This window comes from Mercenaria mercenaria, chromosome 7, assembly GCF_021730395.1.
Source record: "Mercenaria mercenaria strain notata chromosome 7, MADL_Memer_1, whole genome shotgun sequence".
In the NCBI taxonomy this organism is placed as follows: Eukaryota; Metazoa; Mollusca; class Bivalvia; order Venerida; family Veneridae; genus Mercenaria; species Mercenaria mercenaria.
Window position 1 is genome coordinate 79,783,589 of NC_069367.1, and position 19,108 is coordinate 79,802,696.

General features: G+C 34.9%; 1 protein-coding gene across 3 annotated transcripts; it reads right to left on the reverse strand.

Annotated features, from left to right (window-relative positions):
* Positions 1 to 207: 207 nt before the first annotated feature.
* On the reverse strand, positions 208 to 18,546 carry LOC123555286 (putative macrophage stimulating 1-like protein). Of its 3 annotated transcripts, XM_053548747.1 has the most exons (8): positions 17,481 to 18,546; positions 12,536 to 12,681; positions 8,998 to 9,064; positions 8,418 to 8,534; positions 7,396 to 7,566; positions 6,827 to 6,982; positions 2,837 to 3,004; positions 208 to 723 (listed from the first exon to the last, which is right to left on the reverse strand). In XM_053548747.1, exons 4-8 carry the CDS (start codon positions 8,428 to 8,430, stop codon positions 464 to 466), a joined length of 768 nt encoding a protein of 255 aa, XP_053404722.1. In that variant the 5' UTR covers positions 8,431 to 8,534; positions 8,998 to 9,064; positions 12,536 to 12,681; positions 17,481 to 18,546; the 3' UTR covers positions 208 to 463. The 3 variants fall into 3 exon arrangements, with proteins under 3 accessions (XP_053404722.1, XP_053404721.1, XP_045201879.2); XM_053548746.1 differs by lacking the exon at positions 8,418 to 8,534; XM_045345944.2 differs by lacking the exons at positions 8,418 to 8,534; positions 17,481 to 18,546 and having other exon boundaries at positions 12,536 to 14,544.
* Between the last annotated feature and the right edge of the window lie 562 nt (positions 18,547 to 19,108).

Here is a 19,108-nt window from a genome sequence, read left to right on the forward strand (position 1 = left end):
AACTCTTGTTAACTGTCCTGATTACCAAACAAACGGCTGAAGAAGCTTTATTCGAAAAACTTTCATTAATCAACAGCAGTTTAAGGTCGTTGTAAGTTCAGTGTGATTTAATAAGCAAAAATTAAAATGAAAAGGTTCTCTGTAATATTTACACAGAACCTTAAAAAACCTAATATACTGTAATAGCATTATAACTTGTACAAATCAAAACGGTATTGTCATTAACATTTATTAAGTTTATATGTATACACGAATATATTCAGTTATACGTGGAAATATCTCATGTGTTAATGAATGCATAAAATTATATACTGGTATAAGCAATAAATGTCTTATTTTACCACCTTTATTTGGCTTGAAAGAAATACAATGACGCTTGAGAGCCAGCAAATACTATTTCATACTAAAATAAGTACTGAAATGTCATATCAATGAAATAATTTTAAAAATGTTCGTAAGTCTTCTAAGTCCAAGGGCACTTGTGAACATTACAATATTCCCATTCTTCCGCTGGGTCCATTGTATTGCACCAGGGATCATAATCTCCGGGTTCTGGTGTTCTACAATAATTGTTGGCAGCAGCTAAACTCTGGTCAGGATATAATTGTGGATCTGTATACGAGTGTGAGTGAGGTGACTGAGAGTCCCATCTCTGACACAGTCTTCCGGATTTTGTTATGTTTGTTCTACCAATGTACTCCTGTGGCGTGGCAGGGTAACAGTCTATGATATAAATTTCAGAAAAAATACAGATTGCATAATATTGGCGATCGATTTAATTTCGCAGTCAGAACAGGCGATTTTTGAATTAAAATAAGAGCAATTATTTTACTGTTTCCCTTCGCGAATTCAGGAAAACGCAAATAAATGTTTGAAAGATCTACAGCCTCAGTTTAACTAAATTGCATTTTTAATTGATATGTTATTAAATAATTGTTTTTAATTGTTTATTGTTAGAAATGTATTTAAGCTTTATAATAGATCACTTAAACTGAAACACACGCCCCGTTACTTCTGTTTAATTATCATGAATGTTGGTAATTGTAATGTTATTGTTTTCGTGTATTTGATGTGTTTACATGCACCATCTGTACGCTTGGAAGAAAACTGCTTACTTTGTCTTTCTCCAGTTTAAAAGCATGTTTTGTTTATGTTCCTCCTAAAACTTTGGTCTACAATTCGTATTCCTCGGCATTTTAAAGACACTCGCCGATCACTATAGGCATTAACAAATTTTATAGTGTATTTTGATGAATTGTGAAATGACTGTGACAAAGGTTCTCGACAATTTTCAAATTGCACTCTTTGCTACCAAAATATTATCTAAAACGTTTGACTCCAACTGTCGTTTAATCCATATGTTACTTTAAGAATTATCAGTTAACATAAAATGAATACATGTATGTAAAAAACGTTCATACAATTTTGAAGTTATCTTTCGATATATTCATGAGCCAAATATTTACACAGGTACATGTACTCTACGATTTAAGGATTGCCCGTACAATTTGAATCCTTCTGGATATCTTCAATATTATAAGAATTCGTTCTTGCATAACGTAAGAAATATAATATGATGTATAAGTTATATCAGGATCATGCCAAGTAAAGACCAAATCAAAGGAAAACCAACATAGTTCCTACGATATAGACCCTGCTTACCAAACAGGACTTGTAATAGTTGTATATGTACCACCTAATGTCTAAGCATGCAACATTTTCTTTTTAAGGTATTGGACCCCTAATAGTAATGTTTAAAAAAATGGCATTTGCTTGGTATATTCTTAAAGCTGACAATGTATCGCACTGTGTTGCAAATTTTAAACAACTTTTACCGTGCGGTTTTTTGTAAATTTTGTATAATTTATGGAATTTCCTCAAGCTCAAGTAGAGACAAATTTCAATGTGATGGCCACTATCTAAAACGTTTGCAGAGAATTCATTACAGCATTAATTTTGATAAAAGAAACATCAAACTATTGTTAAACAATTATAAACATAAAATAAAACAGTTACTGTAAATATCATTTTTTTCTAGGGTGCCTCAAGTAAACAGATTTAATGAAACAGAATTCTAACTCCAACATAGAAAAATTAAGATCGAATCTAGTGGGTCTGTTTAGAATTTTGCTCACTTCATTCTAAACTAACCTTCGGGCAGAAGTAAAACCTACCTGCATTTCTTCCAAAATGTGTAATCTAAAGAATGAAGGCAAAATAGAGAACTTTTACCGCATGTAACTCGGTCTTTTTAAAGATGTCTAACTCTATCCCTCCTGATTCAGAGGTAAATTCACTTTGACCAGCAAAAACATCGCTTATAAAATGAAAATTTTTCCACTTTTGTACAATACATCCGTAATAAGTCTTAAAAAAAGGAAAAACTTACTAGAAGGAAAATATGGAGAGAAAACATTGGTCCCAGTGGGGCTTGAACCTACGCCCCCCCCCCCCCCACCCTGAAAATTGCAGTCAATGTAGGTTTATGGTAGGAATTGAATACTCTTCAAAAAGGAGGTACTCTATTACGGGTCCAATACCTTAAATATCTTTTTATTGGTTTGGGAAAAATGCCAGATGCATGTGTAAATCTTCGTTGTAAAACCTACACAAAATGCCGCTTCCTGTTTGAAAAAAAAAACATGTGTATGATAACTGCTTACAGTTCAACCCCGCTGTATGTTAAGTCATTTGGTGTGTTAAAGATATGCAACTGTCACTTTCGATGTGTAAAAATAATTGTATATGCAAAACTTTGACAACGACTTTGCGTAATCATATTTCGTGTATAGTGACTCACTATTTCTTGTGGTTAAAACTATTCTATGTGTAATACCTATGCAACTTGCCGTTTCCCACGTGCCTGCGATTGTACATCTGATTGTGTTTGTTTCTATCTGGTACCAGTCATTGCATGTCACAGTTGCTGTATCGGTGTAATAAAAGCTGTTGACACTATCAAGAACTGCATTTCCATTGGCTATTGTGGGCAGATAACCGCACGCTGAAATGAAGAAAACAAGTCTCACCTTTTTAAATTAATGAATCAGACTGAGAAATTGTTACCTAGTTAGTCATAGGGCAAAACTGGAACGTAGAATAACGGCGGTGCTCAACCTTTAGCCTGCTAAATTTCTAAAATGGACTAGACCATCATTCAATTTAGACAGTACCTTACTAGTATATTATTCGAAGGGATGTTAACTGAAAACTTACTGACTGAATAGCAAACAGTGCAGACAATGATCAGACTGCAAGGATGTGCAGGCTGATCTTGGTCTGCACTGGCCGCGAAGGCAGAATCACATGTCACCAGCAGGCTAAAAGTTAATGTATTTGTCCAGTAATTAGAATAGACATTATCCGTCAGATTTTGATTTTTCACCGCATGCGATATCGGCATATTTCGGAAGGCCATTTTCTGTTACGGCGGATGGATACCGAAGTAGCATTCGAATAATCGTACAGAAATTGCCGAGCGTCGTCGCGGGTCTTATACTGTAACATCATTTATCCAGATACTAGAAAATAATCATTGTAGTGTACATCATATATATAATTTAATTTTATTGTTCGTCGATCGTTGTTTGCATAGACACAAAACACCATTAATAATGAAATAATAAAAAGTTTTTACAAATAAACGTGCAAATTGTAATCTTTTGAATGGATGTTTCGTACATGTTATATTCAATTCTATTTTGTATTTTACCAAACGTGTTGCATCTAGAAATCGTGTGAAGTGTTTGAAATAATGTATTATTATAAATCTTGGTCATACCAGAAGAAAAATAGTATTACGCTGGAGTGGCATTTTAGAGTTGCACGGCCAGAATTAATATATGCAATACAATTGTTCAATTGTTAAACGAGTAAACATTTTAACCTAAAATTAATTTCTAAAGTCCATCAAGACTGCTTTTTTTAAGCATAAACTGCAAAATGTAGCAGTTTGTTTTGTTCAGATGCTAGCATTAATTCCCATAACACAGACAGACTGTCAAAGTGTAGCAGATAAGCTTAATATATTCTACTGTTCAGAATCCTTACTTTACTCTACAGGTTTTTCTTTATTTCATTTGAGGTAAAAAAAAGATTATGCATGTTTTCCTTATCAGAACAAGAATAGCAATTCTGTGACTGAATATAAATTATATATGTTTAAACGTTTTTGTTTCCTGTACTTTTCGTTACCTCCAATAAACAGAGTCATTCAAACCGAGTCTGCTATATTTTGCTTTTTTTTGCGTTCTAAGCTTTAATAGGATCGTCTTATTCGTCTTATAACTTTTATCATAGTCTTTAAATACTACGACGTGGCGGCTGTAAAAAGCATTACCAGTGTTCCGATATTTTCTGGCAATTTAATCATTGAGACCAGGCAACTTTTATGGAAAAAAAAAGAGTTCCGCTTTTATGGATAATGCAGTTTTACTTAAGTCATTGCTTTGGGGTGTGCAAGTTTGCACATTTCATTACTTCTGATGAACAGACTCAAATAAACCATGTCTGCAAATTATGTTTGCCTTGCTGCGTTCAGTGTATCCAAATTGTAATCTTACAAAATTCATTTTATTTTGTGTATTTCTGTGTAGTCATAGCGTCAGTTTGATGCATTGGAATGCGGAGGGTGTCTTCAATAAGAAGGCTGAACTTAAGCATATCCTCCATGAGAAAGACATCAATGTCTGTTGCATTCAGGAAACTCGCCTACAACCAGAGAAATCCTTCAAAGTCAGAGATACCAGTGTTTTCGGTGTGACAGAACTGGCAAACGAAAAGGAGGCATCATGACATCATCAGTGCTGTACAGACATACATGCATATGGTTGACTCCGAGTTCCAAGTTCTGAGCCTCAGAAAGAACCAGTTCAACTTGAAAATTGTGAATATATACTCTCCGAATGACAAAGCTCTGTCCTTGGACAAAGTTGCAACTGATGAAACCAGGTTCATCATTGTAGGAGACTTTAACAGTCTCTCACAAAGCTGAGGATATAACCACCTGGATAAACGTGGAGACGAAGTGGAGACCTGGCAAGATGATAAACTTAACCTTATTAACAAGCCGGGCGATCCCGCAACCTTTTACTCCAGAAGCTGACGAACATCGTCAAGCCCTGACGTTGCTTTATGTACTGATGACATACACGGACATGTCAAACGAGAAGTTGATGAGCAACTAGGAGGTAGCGTCCATCGCCCAGTCCATCTTACTACGGACCGTATAGCCTCTTCTTCACCTAACATTCCCAGGTTGAACTACAAGAAGGCCAGATGGACCCTTTACCAAAATCTGAGGGATGAGCTGTGTAAAGACATCATTGTGGAAGGTAGAGACATCAACCGGGTTGTCAAAGATTTCAACGCCAGTATACTAAAGGCTGCTTACAGCGCCATTCCAAGGGGAGCAAGAAAGGACTATAAGCCCTACTGGAGTGATGAGTCGGAAATTCTACAGGCAAAGCTGTCATAGGCCAGGGAGGAAGCAGAAAACAATCCCTCACAAGAAAGTAACCTTTCTCTACAGCGAGCCAAGACCTAATTCTTCAGGCACAAACTTGAATCACAGAGGAAGGGCTGGAGAAACAAAAGAGCCTCGCGCAACCTGGTCAAAAGCAGGCAATGGAGAGGCACACCAACTGGTTAAGCTAGGAGCTCAGAACAACCAAAAACACATGTGAGCTACAAGGAGAAAGCCACCATCATCAAGGCACTAACGAGACCAAGGAAAGAGGAAGATGCTTATCATCTCCTTAATCGGTCTGAACAAGTGATGCCGGTCATATACTCCAGAAATGTAAAAGTCATGACCAGGAGCGAACTGCGACTTGGCCGATAGATACATCAATCCGCAAGAAACTGTATGGAGGCATTGAGGATCAGCGGCAAACCACACGTTCCATCAAGGCTACTAAGTGTAGGGCGAACGAAGAAGAAGAAGTGTATTTCTGAAAACGAGTGAAACTGCATCCGTCGCTTCCTCAGACAAGTGAAAATATTCAACTTTGGGGTAATCGGAAAAACGACTTCTGGAGAATGGTTGTTACTGATTTTCTTTTGTTACCGAGTTGGATTTTCACTACTCGTTAAAATTTAATAGAGCTGTCATGGTATAAGGATGGGACATTTTATTCAGGCCCATTATGTTTTGCACAATAGTGTAATACACATGTGCAGATATATAGATGACTGACATTGCAAAATAAACGGCTAAATCACTAACCCTTTTAAAACATACATAGCAGTAACCTTATGTTTATAGAAAAATTTAGAAGCATCTGAAATGAAATCACTTCAGGATATACTCAGAAAAGAAGCGTAGTACTAAAAAAACTTCAATGCAAGCAGAAACAACTTTTATTCTTGACCTTGAACAATGACCTAAACCTTAACGGACAAGCATAGATCATGCGTTTTACTTGTCATGGGCAACTTTTATGTGTAGCACTAAGATAATCTATCAATGCATATAAAAATTATGGAGCAGAAACAAAATTTACTTGACCTTCAATAATGACCCTGACCTTTGACCTAAAAGCATTAGTCATATGCGTGCTTAATTTATATATTAACCTCTATACACATACTAAGTTTTATAAACCTAGCTTGAATACTTTTTGAGTTATCGCAGGATCCAGATTTGCGGACGGACGGACGGACAGCAGACGGAGGATTAGCAAGCATTTAAAATGAGATTCTAGCATAGCCTGTATAATGTATCCATGGTGGGTCTGGTGCGCAATTACGATATAAAAAGTGAGATTTTAACTCCAGTTAAAATAAAATAACAGCTGCTTTAAAAAGAGAAAGTAAAATTATATACCAATACGGTCACATGTCACGCTGTCCCATGAAACAGACTCGGCACAGTTAATTGTCGTCTTTGCACTTTCGTACCCTTGTTCACACGCTACATTTGCAGTATCCAAGTTGACCGCGATTACCTGACCATTATCTATGTCTGGAGGATTCTGACAATCTAAATTGCAGGAGAGAGAAAAAAATGATAGTAAACTGATTTGTACAATTTACGTTGTAGACTTTGTCTTCAATAGTTTTAAGGTTAAAGTTACACTGAAAGATAAGGCAGGGAAAAGAATAGCCAGGAGTGAATAACAACTGACCGTGAGCAAGTCACGACTGCGCACCGACAGTGCTCGAAAAAAAGTGATTCAAAACAATAAACAACCTTAACGTCTTGTTTGTTCACTCAGATACAGGTATTTCGTCCTAATATCATTCATGTTTATGTAAGTATTATTTATCCGTGTGAAGGATGCTCGTTAGTGATAAAAATCCGATCAAAAATGTTAACATTTATTCATCTATAAGTATTAGTAAACACGCTTAATGGGCAGATCATATTTTCTGTTTTATAATAGATATATTTACCCATTACACATATTGCAGACTCGTCCCATTGCCCTGTCTCAAGACAAACAGCATTCACCGTGCCATTCTGTTCTCGATATCCGCGAGTGCACTTGAATTTTAACACATCACCAACACTTTTTCGATTGCCATGTATTTCACCCTTTCTTGGTATGGTTGCATTTAAGCATTCTTGAGAAGAAAACACTAATTTAATACAAACATACCGGTACGCTAGATACATAAGTGATAGTTTCTTTTTGTCAGTTAGAATTTACAGAAACAAAAGTAGTGAATACCACGGCTTTTAAATAAAGCACTTCAAATTATGGTGTCATCAGACAATCAGTTAATTGACAAGCCACAATAGTTGTGTGCGACCCATTTTGTAGGCCAACTGGCTAGTTAAATTGAATCTACCGAAGCATTTGTATTGAAATATCATATATCTAAGTTTTAATTTTCCCCTAGCTAAACGTAAATTTCTTAACTTCAGTTTTTCACTGCTTATTATTATATTTGCACACGTATTTTTCAAATGCCTGTGTCAAGCTAAATATTGTTTTTGAAAATGGTACCTTATTATATTTTTTAAAGTGTCGAGCACACGTACGAAGTTTGAAAACAATGTCTGTTATTTTCAAGTATTTTCATATATTGTTGAAATCAGGTGGAACTATAGTGCACAACTAAGATACATATCGACAAAATAAGCCATATTAAAGGCTACATTGTTTTATTACAATTCAACGTGTCATCCACAAGTTAGCTGTAAAAGCAGGTAGTTGTAAAAAGGAACAACTGTTTGACTTATTCTACAATTCATCAAACAGCTTCAGAGAAGGTCATTTTCAAACTGTCCCCTTTTAAGATATAGAATATAAAGCCCTCCAACGACAGCCATCGTGTAACCGTAACGACCTAAAAATATTTTTAAAAGTTCTACATAGCTATATATTTGTAAAAATATACTACAGTCTGGCAAAAAGTTCCTTCTTCTTTTCACATTCTCCCTCAATATATATAGAGAAAAAGAGCCATACCCTTGGTGGCCATAGTTTGCAAATCCAAATGGCTTGAACATTTTCGGTTGAGAGTTATCTAGGAATGGTTTCTTCCAAATAGCTTTAAAGTAGGCATGCAACTTCAGACTGGAAGGTCTTCAAAGTTTTTCCAATAGCAATATTAGACATTTTTACTAGAATTGCCTCGTATATATTTACAGAATAGTGGCAAAGTACTCTTGTGACTATATATGTCAAATCAAAATGCCAATCTTGATATTTCAAAATTAGGCCAGTATCTTCTGATGATATCTTTGTTTTCAATTTTTCGTTGTAGTATAATCGCAGCCCATAACTAATTGTGACAGCTCGACTTAGGATCAGCAAAACATTAATTCTGTGAAATCATTTTAAATTTGTACATGATCTCTGATTTTTTTCCTAAATGTAAAATTATATCACCACCATTGCAATGGCAACTTAATTTATAATAAGCTGTTGCTAATAATTTATTGCACTGATTTCAAAATTATAAATTTTAAGAGATAGCAAACAGTAACTTACAGTTTTAATGAAATGTTTGTTTAAAGATCTCTAAAAGGTATCAATGAAATATTACCTTTTTGAACGCATGCTTTCAGAACTGGGTCACACATTTGACCGTACATGCAGTCATCGCATGGTACCTGAAATAAAGACAGAACAAATGTCTAAATGTTTCCAAGGTGAACATTATTGGATGCAACGATAAGATTTTAACTGTAATGACGTTTAATTATGTAATATGTACCGTTTGGAAAAATCTCTGATTGAATTCAATAGTTGACTACTATTTAACCGTTACAGGCAATGCCCAATTCACAGGACTATTTTCTTTCACAAGGCATAAAGAAGGTGCATTTTATAAGATCATGTAGCACATTCTTCCCCGCTAGGAGGGCAAATAAATATAAAACTGTCTTATGAATGTGAATTTTATTTTCTAAATCCATGATCATCGTAAGTTTATCTATAAAATATTTTTTTGCTACGATATACATTCTTACGCGTACTTCTTGACATTTATTCCTTTGCGAGTTTAAGCTAAATTCTTCAAACATTTTACCAGATAGTCTTACAACTACAAGAATGGTTTTAATGAAGTCAATATGTTACTTCGTATGAACAGTCAGTTTAAGAATAGCTCATTTTCATTTGCACAGACCACAATCCAATGGGTTATCAGATTACATCTGATTTATTATCATTCATGTTCACGCGCCTACTTGCTCGCCAATCAATGGAAGTCTTCCGTCGCAATAAACTTCAAAATTTATTTCCCAAAACAATCTAATGACAACTACTACAAACTAAAATGTCTGGACATTATCTCAATTTTTAATTTGTCCTGGCAACATGGTATTTCAGACTTGATTTGTGAGAACTCATCATGACTATTATGAATACAGACTATTACACAAGACAGAGTACAATAGTATTTGTTTAGTTTGATTTGGGTTTAACGCCATTTTTCGACAGTATTTCAGTCATGTAACGGCGGGCAGTTAACCTAACCAGTGTTCCTGGATTCTGTACCAGTACAAACCAGTTCTCCGCAAGTAACTGCCAACTTCCCCACATGAATCAGAGGTGGAGGACTAATGATTACAATAGTAGCCCCTCTCTTACATTATTAGTTTCTTCCCCTAAGGGCAAAATCACAACGCTATCCCTTTTGTTTAAAAGATTAACAGATATATCCAGCCTATATAAATTGTACATATACGCGTAATTTAGGATTTTCTCGTGATACTAGATCTACTGCATATACGAATTACCAAAGGTCAACTGCACAAGTGAGCCCATGAATAATATTTCTAACTGTTTTCTATTGTCTTAAAACAGCTATGGTAATGCAGTGAATATTTATTTTCTGCCATTACAAACTCCTATATTACTACAGTTTTTTTTATAATTATAATACACTGATGGTGAAACGTTTTTTCTCATCATTATTCACAGGGTCAAAGAGTAATTTTTATGACGAAAGGGCTTTACAAATTTCGTCACAGTTCCATATTGTATAATGTTTAATAATGCAGCTTGTAAAATAGCCTTATCGAAATTGCAAAGCGAGAAATGTAGCATTCTCCCTGGCAAAAGTCTTTTGAATTAGAGCTGTTAGTTTGTAATTTATTAAATTATGTGGTTAAGTGGTATACAAAGTAGAAAAATCGTATGTACTGACAGAAGATGCCTGGCAATTATTAATTTTAACCTTATCAAGGATTTCACTAGAAGTTTTAGTTGACCAAAATAAGCGTTTATCAGAGTTTCCATATACTTTATCGCAATATCTTTTCAAGTGAGTTTTTACAGAAGTTATACATGATGTTAATAAATGAGAAATATTTGTAGTGGTACACAAGAGCTTGAATTAACGATAAAACGAGCTTTTTATGGTTGTTTATGCAATTTAGGAATCCAGTAGATGGTTGGAAGTTTAATTCTGTTCATCATTTATATTTTCAAATTAGAAACTACAGTGATGTGGTCAGTGACCAAATTTTGTTCAACAGAAGGAGTCAATGTATAAGCTTTAGTGCTATTTAATTCGTTCGGTAAAACATTAATATAATGTTGGTTTCAAAGTATATGATGATAATATTGTTGGCCGCCTTGTCTGCTGGAACTAAGACATTTTTAAATGAAATGTTTGGATTTCCTTTTTTTATATGTCTTAAAGTATACCTGGGTTTAGGTGTAAGTAGGTGGTAATTTGTTTTATGAAATTTTATACGAGAATCGACAAAGTTAAAAATATTTCGTTTCCAAGACGTTAATGCATCTTTAGAATTATCATTCTCACGACGACACTATTTAGGCCTAACTAATCTAAAGGAACCAGCGTGGGAGCCATCTTGTCTAGTCGCGTAATGGCTGCCAGGTATTTGAACACTAATTTTTCACTTGGCATGGCAACAGAGGTCTAAATTGAGGCTAGTTTTTTGTTCAATTTCATTGTGGATGTATTGTTGACATTTTGGTAGGAAAAATGGGAGAGCAGGTTGTATTTGGTGAAGTCAAGCTCAATTTTAGTATGAGTAGTACTTCCAGGTCACAGCAGTGTGATTTTGATGTCTGTTTACAGTAAGTAAATGTGACCAGAGAAATCTCTCTTAGAAGATACATGACCCCTACTTTTCTCTTCATTTTATATCAGTTTTATCATAACTCTTTAAAATGAGGTAAGGATTTGTTCTCTGAAATGGGTCTAGCTATGTTTGGTAGCTCTTTGAAAAAGGTCAGTTTTATATAGAATATATAGGGAAAACTATTTAGGCTATTGTGACCTTTAACACACACACACACACATCGATGGATTCCGCAGTAAGTTCGAGGATGTCACCTAATTAGACCGGTTCATGATAGTAACTGAAGCATATAAGATGTCTTCGATGTGACTTACTGAAAAATGCCCTTCGGTCATCAATGCCGTAACTGGACGCATTTGGACTAAAATATCACGTAACGGGACTGTTTCTTAAATCCTTTATAAACATATCACACGATATTTAAAATTTTAAATAAAATTCATAAATATATCCTTTGGAACTTAGATGGACATTTTGATAAAATAAAGGCGTTAAAAAGACAGTTCTGAACACACAGGTCAAAATAGTTTCTACAAATGTATGCAATGTGTGCTTGACATTTTGCTAGACTAATTTGAAAAATTTGGACCTAATAAATAATGGCTAGCTATGGAGAAAATCATATTTTTTCAACATTTTTGCGAACAGTATTTTTCTACAATGTAGATTTTAATGCAACTTGTCACAATTAACCTTGGATACACACCAAGCCTTTAAGCTTAAAGATAAATATTATTTCTTATTAATGTAATGGTAAGTCTTATTATTATCTGTTTATGAATTTGACGTAGTGTACGTTTTGGAAAAATATTTATCTTATACTGGAGTTCTTTTTTTTTTTTTTTTTTTTTTTCCTGTTTAAGAGATCATGAAAAGAAATATGAAGAGATAAACAGCTTGGTCGCAGCTGTTATAATGAAGCAAATTATAGTTTGATCTAATGTGCTAATAAAAATACAAAATAATGATACTTACATCAATTATATGAACAACATTAAGTTTAAAAAATCATGTTATAAATACCTCAGTTAAAGCAATATCAGATACGTCGATTGATATACAGTCACCTCGTCTGACGATTACACCTTCCGTGAACAAAAATAGTTCGCATACACGATAACGTCTTCTGTAAGTGAGAGCCACACAATGTTTCCTTAAACCGCACTCTGCTACACAGTGAGAAACAAAAAAACCTCGTTTTGCAAAAAACATCCCAGTCTGCGAATGACAAACGTTTGGATATGTTATATTGTAATGAATTGTTAACCCATTCTCGCTCCTGTACATTAGTGAAGAAGTGTTTTGAAAAAATGAGATGAACAGGAATAGAAATAGAGTTTTCATTGCAGCTTCTTTCTACTTAACATTTTCTTCAAAGTAAGAATATTAGCATCCTGTCATAACAGTATTGAAATAATTCGACAACAAATACACATTTTTTCCAGATAGAGATAATGTAAAATATTTCAGTGTAGGATCGGCAGAAGCGCTTCGTTTGCATTACAATCTTATTTATATCAACTGTTGTTAACAGGAAACTGCATAGTTCTATGGCAACTCAGTAACAATGCATTAGGTTGAATAAATCAAACTTCAGAGATTAAAATAAACATCGTAAATAAAAGCAGACTGAAGTTTTAAATTGAAAAACATGTTACAGCTAAAACGAAGCATATTTTTTTTTACATAATTACTCTATCTAAACGTAACAAAAGTACATACAAATAGCGAACAATTACGTCGGATATTGACTCTACCAGGAACTCTTTTTTTTGTATGCTGTAAATTGTCCGTATTTGATTTAAGATAGAATTGATTTCTTTTGTTTACACTTCTTTGTTAATCAATTACAGACAATTAATCGAAATGCATGCAGTCTATCTAAAAAGCAATAGAAACAGTGGAAACCCCACAGGTCGCTCAACACGACAAAAACAAAAATGTTGCAGGGTAGGTTTGGTATGAATTTGTAGTAGTTCAGAAGTATGGCTTTCCTTCAATACCAGTCCATCATTCATGGAATAAGACCTTCGCAAAACACTAATAATACGTAGTTGCTTGAAATCAAATAGAACTTGGAGAATATTTTGCACTGTCAGTTTTCTGATAATAGTTAGATGCCTTTGTAGTAGTATTTATTTTGTGTGTGTAAACTATTGACTGTGTGAGTTTGAGTATCTGGTTTATCTGACGTGTTGAAAATCAGACATACTGGGACAGTCATCAATCCATTTTCATTAAGAGATTATTAAGAAGTTGCAGGAAAAATGGTAATGAGGCACTTTCCTACTCTTCTGCCATCGTTCACGACTTGCCTTATGCTAGTAATTTGTAAAATGCACTCGTGCCTGAGCGTTAAATGCCACAGCCTTGATTCACTTGGATACATCTCTGTCGATTTCAGCTTCTCACAGGATGTAGAATTATCATATACTAGGAGGACATCCAACTTTTGTCAAACTGACTTAAAGCTGACAAATTGCTATTTCGGACTGACTTAAAATCCAACATCAAAGAAAAACAACAAAATGATAATCTATAATGCACTGCTGATTAAACATAAACCATACGGGGCGGTTGAAATTTAGTTTCCTCCAGCAGAGTTCTGTTTTGTTATTTTTATGAAAACGGCGGACTGAAAAATGGCATAAAGACGAACTGTTAAGTATGTTTAATACAAACGCAACACCCTTACTTAAAAATTGTATAATTAGATTGTTTTTTTTTTTTTTGTTTTTTATTTGCACTGGTATCAAAACGCCTCTCCAAAATTTTAATTTTGGTCTACGTCCTAAATAACGACTGGACGAAATGTAGGCCATATTAGTAGTCTGACATCATAAAAATGTCATTTATTAGAGGATAGTGGTAATTGATTGAATGGTTGCCGACATTTAAAAGGCATGCCTGCACAGTAATGAGCATTACATCAACGGCATTCTCTGTCTAAATCTAAATTTAACATATGATTAAAGTAACCATATTACAATTGGTATGGAGCGTTTTCTTATCGATTCATATGAAAAAAAAAAAAAACAGGGACAAAAGTCCAACATGAAACATTTAACGAACTTGCATGTCGGAATATTCCGATTTTTCAATCAAAAAAGGTTAGTTCCATTTAATGCGGTGCTAGCTGGCGTTAGAGGTTTGCACATTTCATAACCTTTCATGAACAGTTACAATCAATTTCAATTTGTGCTATTATTTTACTTAGTTGCATTCTATGCTTCCCAATGATCTCTTTCTAGTTAGCCACAACAACAGTAATAAATAAGTGCTTTGTGGCCCCGTACCTGGATGCAGTGGTGTTATAGTATATTTTCTATAGAATCTATTCAATGTTTACACATATGAGGGAGTTCCGCTAAAGCCGGTGCTAGAGGCAAATTCTTTTAGCTCTCATGAACAGGCTCAGTCGAACAGATCCTGCAATCATCTTACTTGGTTTAATTCTATGTTTCGAAAAGTGATATTTTCTTAGATTTCACCATGATATTAAACAGAAAAAGGGGAAACTCCATAGGTCGTTCAATACGACAAAAGTGAAAATGTTGCAGGCTCGGTTTGATTGAGCTTGTTCATGAACGGTAGAGGAAATGCACGCTACCGTCCAAGGCCTTTAGTCCTGGGTTGAGCAGAACTAAATATTTACGCATGACACTAGTACCAAGAACAATTTAGAGACATCCGAAGATGTTTTCATATGGCTGTGCACATGGAACCTTGAATGATACATTAGTGTGCAATTCGATTAAAAGCGGCATATGATTTTCCTAAACGAGAAGATAATGGGCAGAAAACAACAAACTGTAATTTAGAAAGGGGATCTGAGGTTGCGCAGCCTGAGTATCACAGAAACTGCCAAATGACAGAATTAAAAAGCAGATACCATAGCCACGGGGTGATTTTACAATAATCAAAGCTATGAAAGCGGGGTTAATGGAACCACCTAAGCCGAAATATACAATCTGAAACACTAGACAGTACCACTTATAAGTGTCATTCCCGTTTTCAATAGCTGTAGAAAATTACTATTTTAACAAGAGCTGTCTCATGACACATGCCCCCGATGGCACTTTGAATGAATAGTTATGACCGATGTTAGAGTTTATTAGGACCTTTGACCTACGGACCTGGGTCTTGCGCGCGACACGTCGTCTTACTGTGCCACACATTCATGCGTAGTTATTTTAAAATCCATGCATGAATGACAAAGATATGAACCGGACACGCCCATCAATGCACTATCATGAAATATGACCTTTAACGTCTAAGTGTGACCTTGATCTTTGAGCTACGGACCTGGGTCTTGCGCGCGACACGTCGTCTTACTGTGGTACACATTCATGCCCAATAATTTTAAAATCCATGCATGAATGACAAAGATATGGACCGGACACGCCCATCAATGCACTATCATGAAATATGACCTTTAACGTCTAAGTGTGACCTTGATCTTTGAGCTACAGACCTGGGTCTTGCGCGCGACACGTCGTCTTACTGTGATACACATTTATGCCAAGTTATTTGAAAATCCATCCATGGATGTCAAAGATATGGACCGGATACGAATGCACTATCATGAAAAATGAACTTTAACGTCTAAGTGTGACCTTGACCTTTGAGCTTCGGACCTGGGTCTTGCGCGCGACACGTCGTCTTACTGTGGTACACATTCATGCCAAGTTATTCGAAAATCCATCCATGGATGACAAAAATATGGACCGGACACGAAAATTGCGGACAGACCGACAGACAGACGGTTCAAAAACTATATGCCTCCCTTCGGGGGCATAAAAAGTAAGCAAAACATTGTATAGTGTGTTAAATTCAACAACAATAACATGTTAGGAAAATAAATGTTCTTTTGCGAGCAAGATGAAAGATATTATCACGATAAATAGTAATACAGGTTGAGGCTTAAATATAACATCAAACCGTTTTTTTCTAATCTATATAGATCTAGGACTACACTGTTGCCTATGTATTTAATATATAATATTCAATTATTTTATTGGCGAAGGTAGAACCCATTATGAACAGAAGGCAGCATGTCCAGTAACAGAGAGATAGCGATATCATGCACATGCGCATACAAAATGTGAATAAAATTTTTACAAGTATACGTAATATTCAGCGTATGCCAAAGACTTTCAGGTAATCTTAACCTGATCAGAACTTTAACGCTTACACATGACTTATTCGTGAATATTGTTTCTTGTCTGATTTTTGTTGCTTGAGATGTTCTTTGAATCTACACGTATGCGTAACCGCCCAAGTGCAACATCGCGACCTCTCTATTACAAAGTATACAGCCAGACCTGTGTTAAGCAACCCACAAAGGAATGAACCCATGAAGTTGCCAAAGGCAGGTGGCTGTCTAATTCTTGATGCAAGGGCCAGCTTAAAATCGGTTACAATTAAGGTAGAACGTACAGATATTTTATAAGGTTCGCTATATCTATGTAATTTTACGACGTCAGTACAAATATTCTTAACTATTCTTATTAGCATTCACAAACAACATGCACAAAGGTAGATGGGAAATGGCCGCGACTTTATTTCATTGATACCATGGCATATAGAATGTTTAAATTTTAAGAAATGAATATGAACACAAGAAAAATCACTAGCTAAATGGCATAGCAACTTACAAGCAACGCAAAGTGGCAGAAGCCCATTTTATAGGCTGACAATGAAGAAACTGGCAAATTGCAGAGATTTCTCCATACACAGCCGATGAGAAAGTGAGGCGAATTGCTCAACGTTTACTTCAATTCATAAATTGCTATATGCCATACCGAAATGCACATACGGTCACATGTGTATTGAGGGCCACTGAATATTTTATGAAATAAAATTCGTCCAATCGATACACAGAATGCTGTACTACATTAGCTTAAGGGTATATAAAAGGAATAAGTCACCTTCGCTAATTCAAGACGTAAACAAGATACTTTTTTACCATTTAAAATGACGTTCAATCTGTATTCTGTTTTACCATAACCGTTACCTTTATATTTGTAGCTGAAACTAGACGTCGTGTTCTCTTGTACTGAAGTTTAAAACAAAGGCCTTGACGAATTAAGAACATTTATAAATTGTTTGTTACATCTTAATGATTTATAATTGGTAACAAATAATATATGAATCTTTAAAGTATGCCAGCGGTTAAACATGTGACCTAGTAATATGAATCGAAACATATGCCAATACCTGGCGTGCTAATACTGTTACTGACAGAAATAGTATGAACTAGACATCATGATCTTCTCAAGCTCATATCCGAATGCCTGCAATTTCATAGCTGCTTTTAACGGACGTTAGAAGCGACTTATTATAAAGACAAAAGCGTTTTGCTGCAGTAGAACAATCAATTTGATTTTCCTTTTTGTAAGGCAGTTGGTTTGCTTTTTAAATGCTGCATGTAACCCTGAACGTGGTTCGAACACCAAACAGAGAGCGACAAGTGATCTGTACCTTATGACTAATATTTTGTCGACTGCAATGGCCTATTTAAAATGTATTATATCTAATATTTTCATAAATATATTAATATCATTCCTTTTAAATTAAGTTTCTGAAATATTTACCAATGAAAACAGTTTCAAACAGCTTCAAAACTAAGTCAAACGTAATTTTACCTTTTACCTGTCGTTTACCTTTTACCTTTGATTCATTTTACCTGATATTTCCCCCTAATGTTGGAGTATTACTAGCAAACTGAAATACTTAATGATTACAATATATTAAAACGAATTAGCAATATGGAACATTATTTTTCATAATTATTCAGATCAGTAATTGTCAACATCATCATCATCATCGCCATAGTTGTCTTATCATCGTCAGAATATTATCACCATTGTCATCTTTATCATCATCATGTTATATCATTATCATCATCATCAATTATAATTATTATCATATTTATGATCGTAATTTAATCGCTATCAACGCCATATTGTCACCAAATCATCATCATACCACCATCATCATATCATTATGATCATATAGACACAAACTGTATATCACCATATCATCATAATAGCATAAACATCATCATCATGAACAACATTATTGTCATATCGTCATAATATCACAATCTCCATCATACCACCACCATCATCATCATCATCATCACCATCATAATAACATTATCATACTGATACATATCATTGCGTATCGTCATTATCATTTACAATACGTGTCACATCACGCTGACAAAACTGAACATTTTGATACCGATATTTTATCAACAATATCATCATTGTCAGTACTTTCGATTATCTCAAATTACACTAAATCAAGATTTTGTTACATGATAATTGTTCAACTATTAACAAACATACATGTGCGCAGAGCTGGAGATTTTGAAGGAATGTTTATTATAAGCTGAATATTGTTCTAAATCAAGCTTTGTTATGCACGACAACAACAAAATTGTATGAAACTTATTTTCCTTTCGTGTCCCAGCAACCATTCTTTCTCTAGAATTCCATCCAACCAACGTAACAGCTTAAATTCATACTACAAGGTAACTTTTATACAGCAGTTGTTCGGACGATTTCAGCTAGCAAACTGGTTCAAGGG

Coding starts and splice junctions, on each gene's coding strand:
- LOC123555286 (XM_045345944.2), bottom strand. CDS start 12,856: ATGAAAACTCTATTTCTATTCCTGTTCATCTCATTTTTTCAAAACACT. Junction 9,065..12,535: donor CTGATATTGCTTTAACTGAG/GTATTTATAACA, acceptor TCTTTATTTCAG/GTACCATGCGATGACTGCAT. Junction 7,567..8,997: donor GAAAGCATGCGTTCAAAAAG/GTAATATTTCAT, acceptor TTTCTTCTCAAG/AATGCTTAAATGCAACCATA.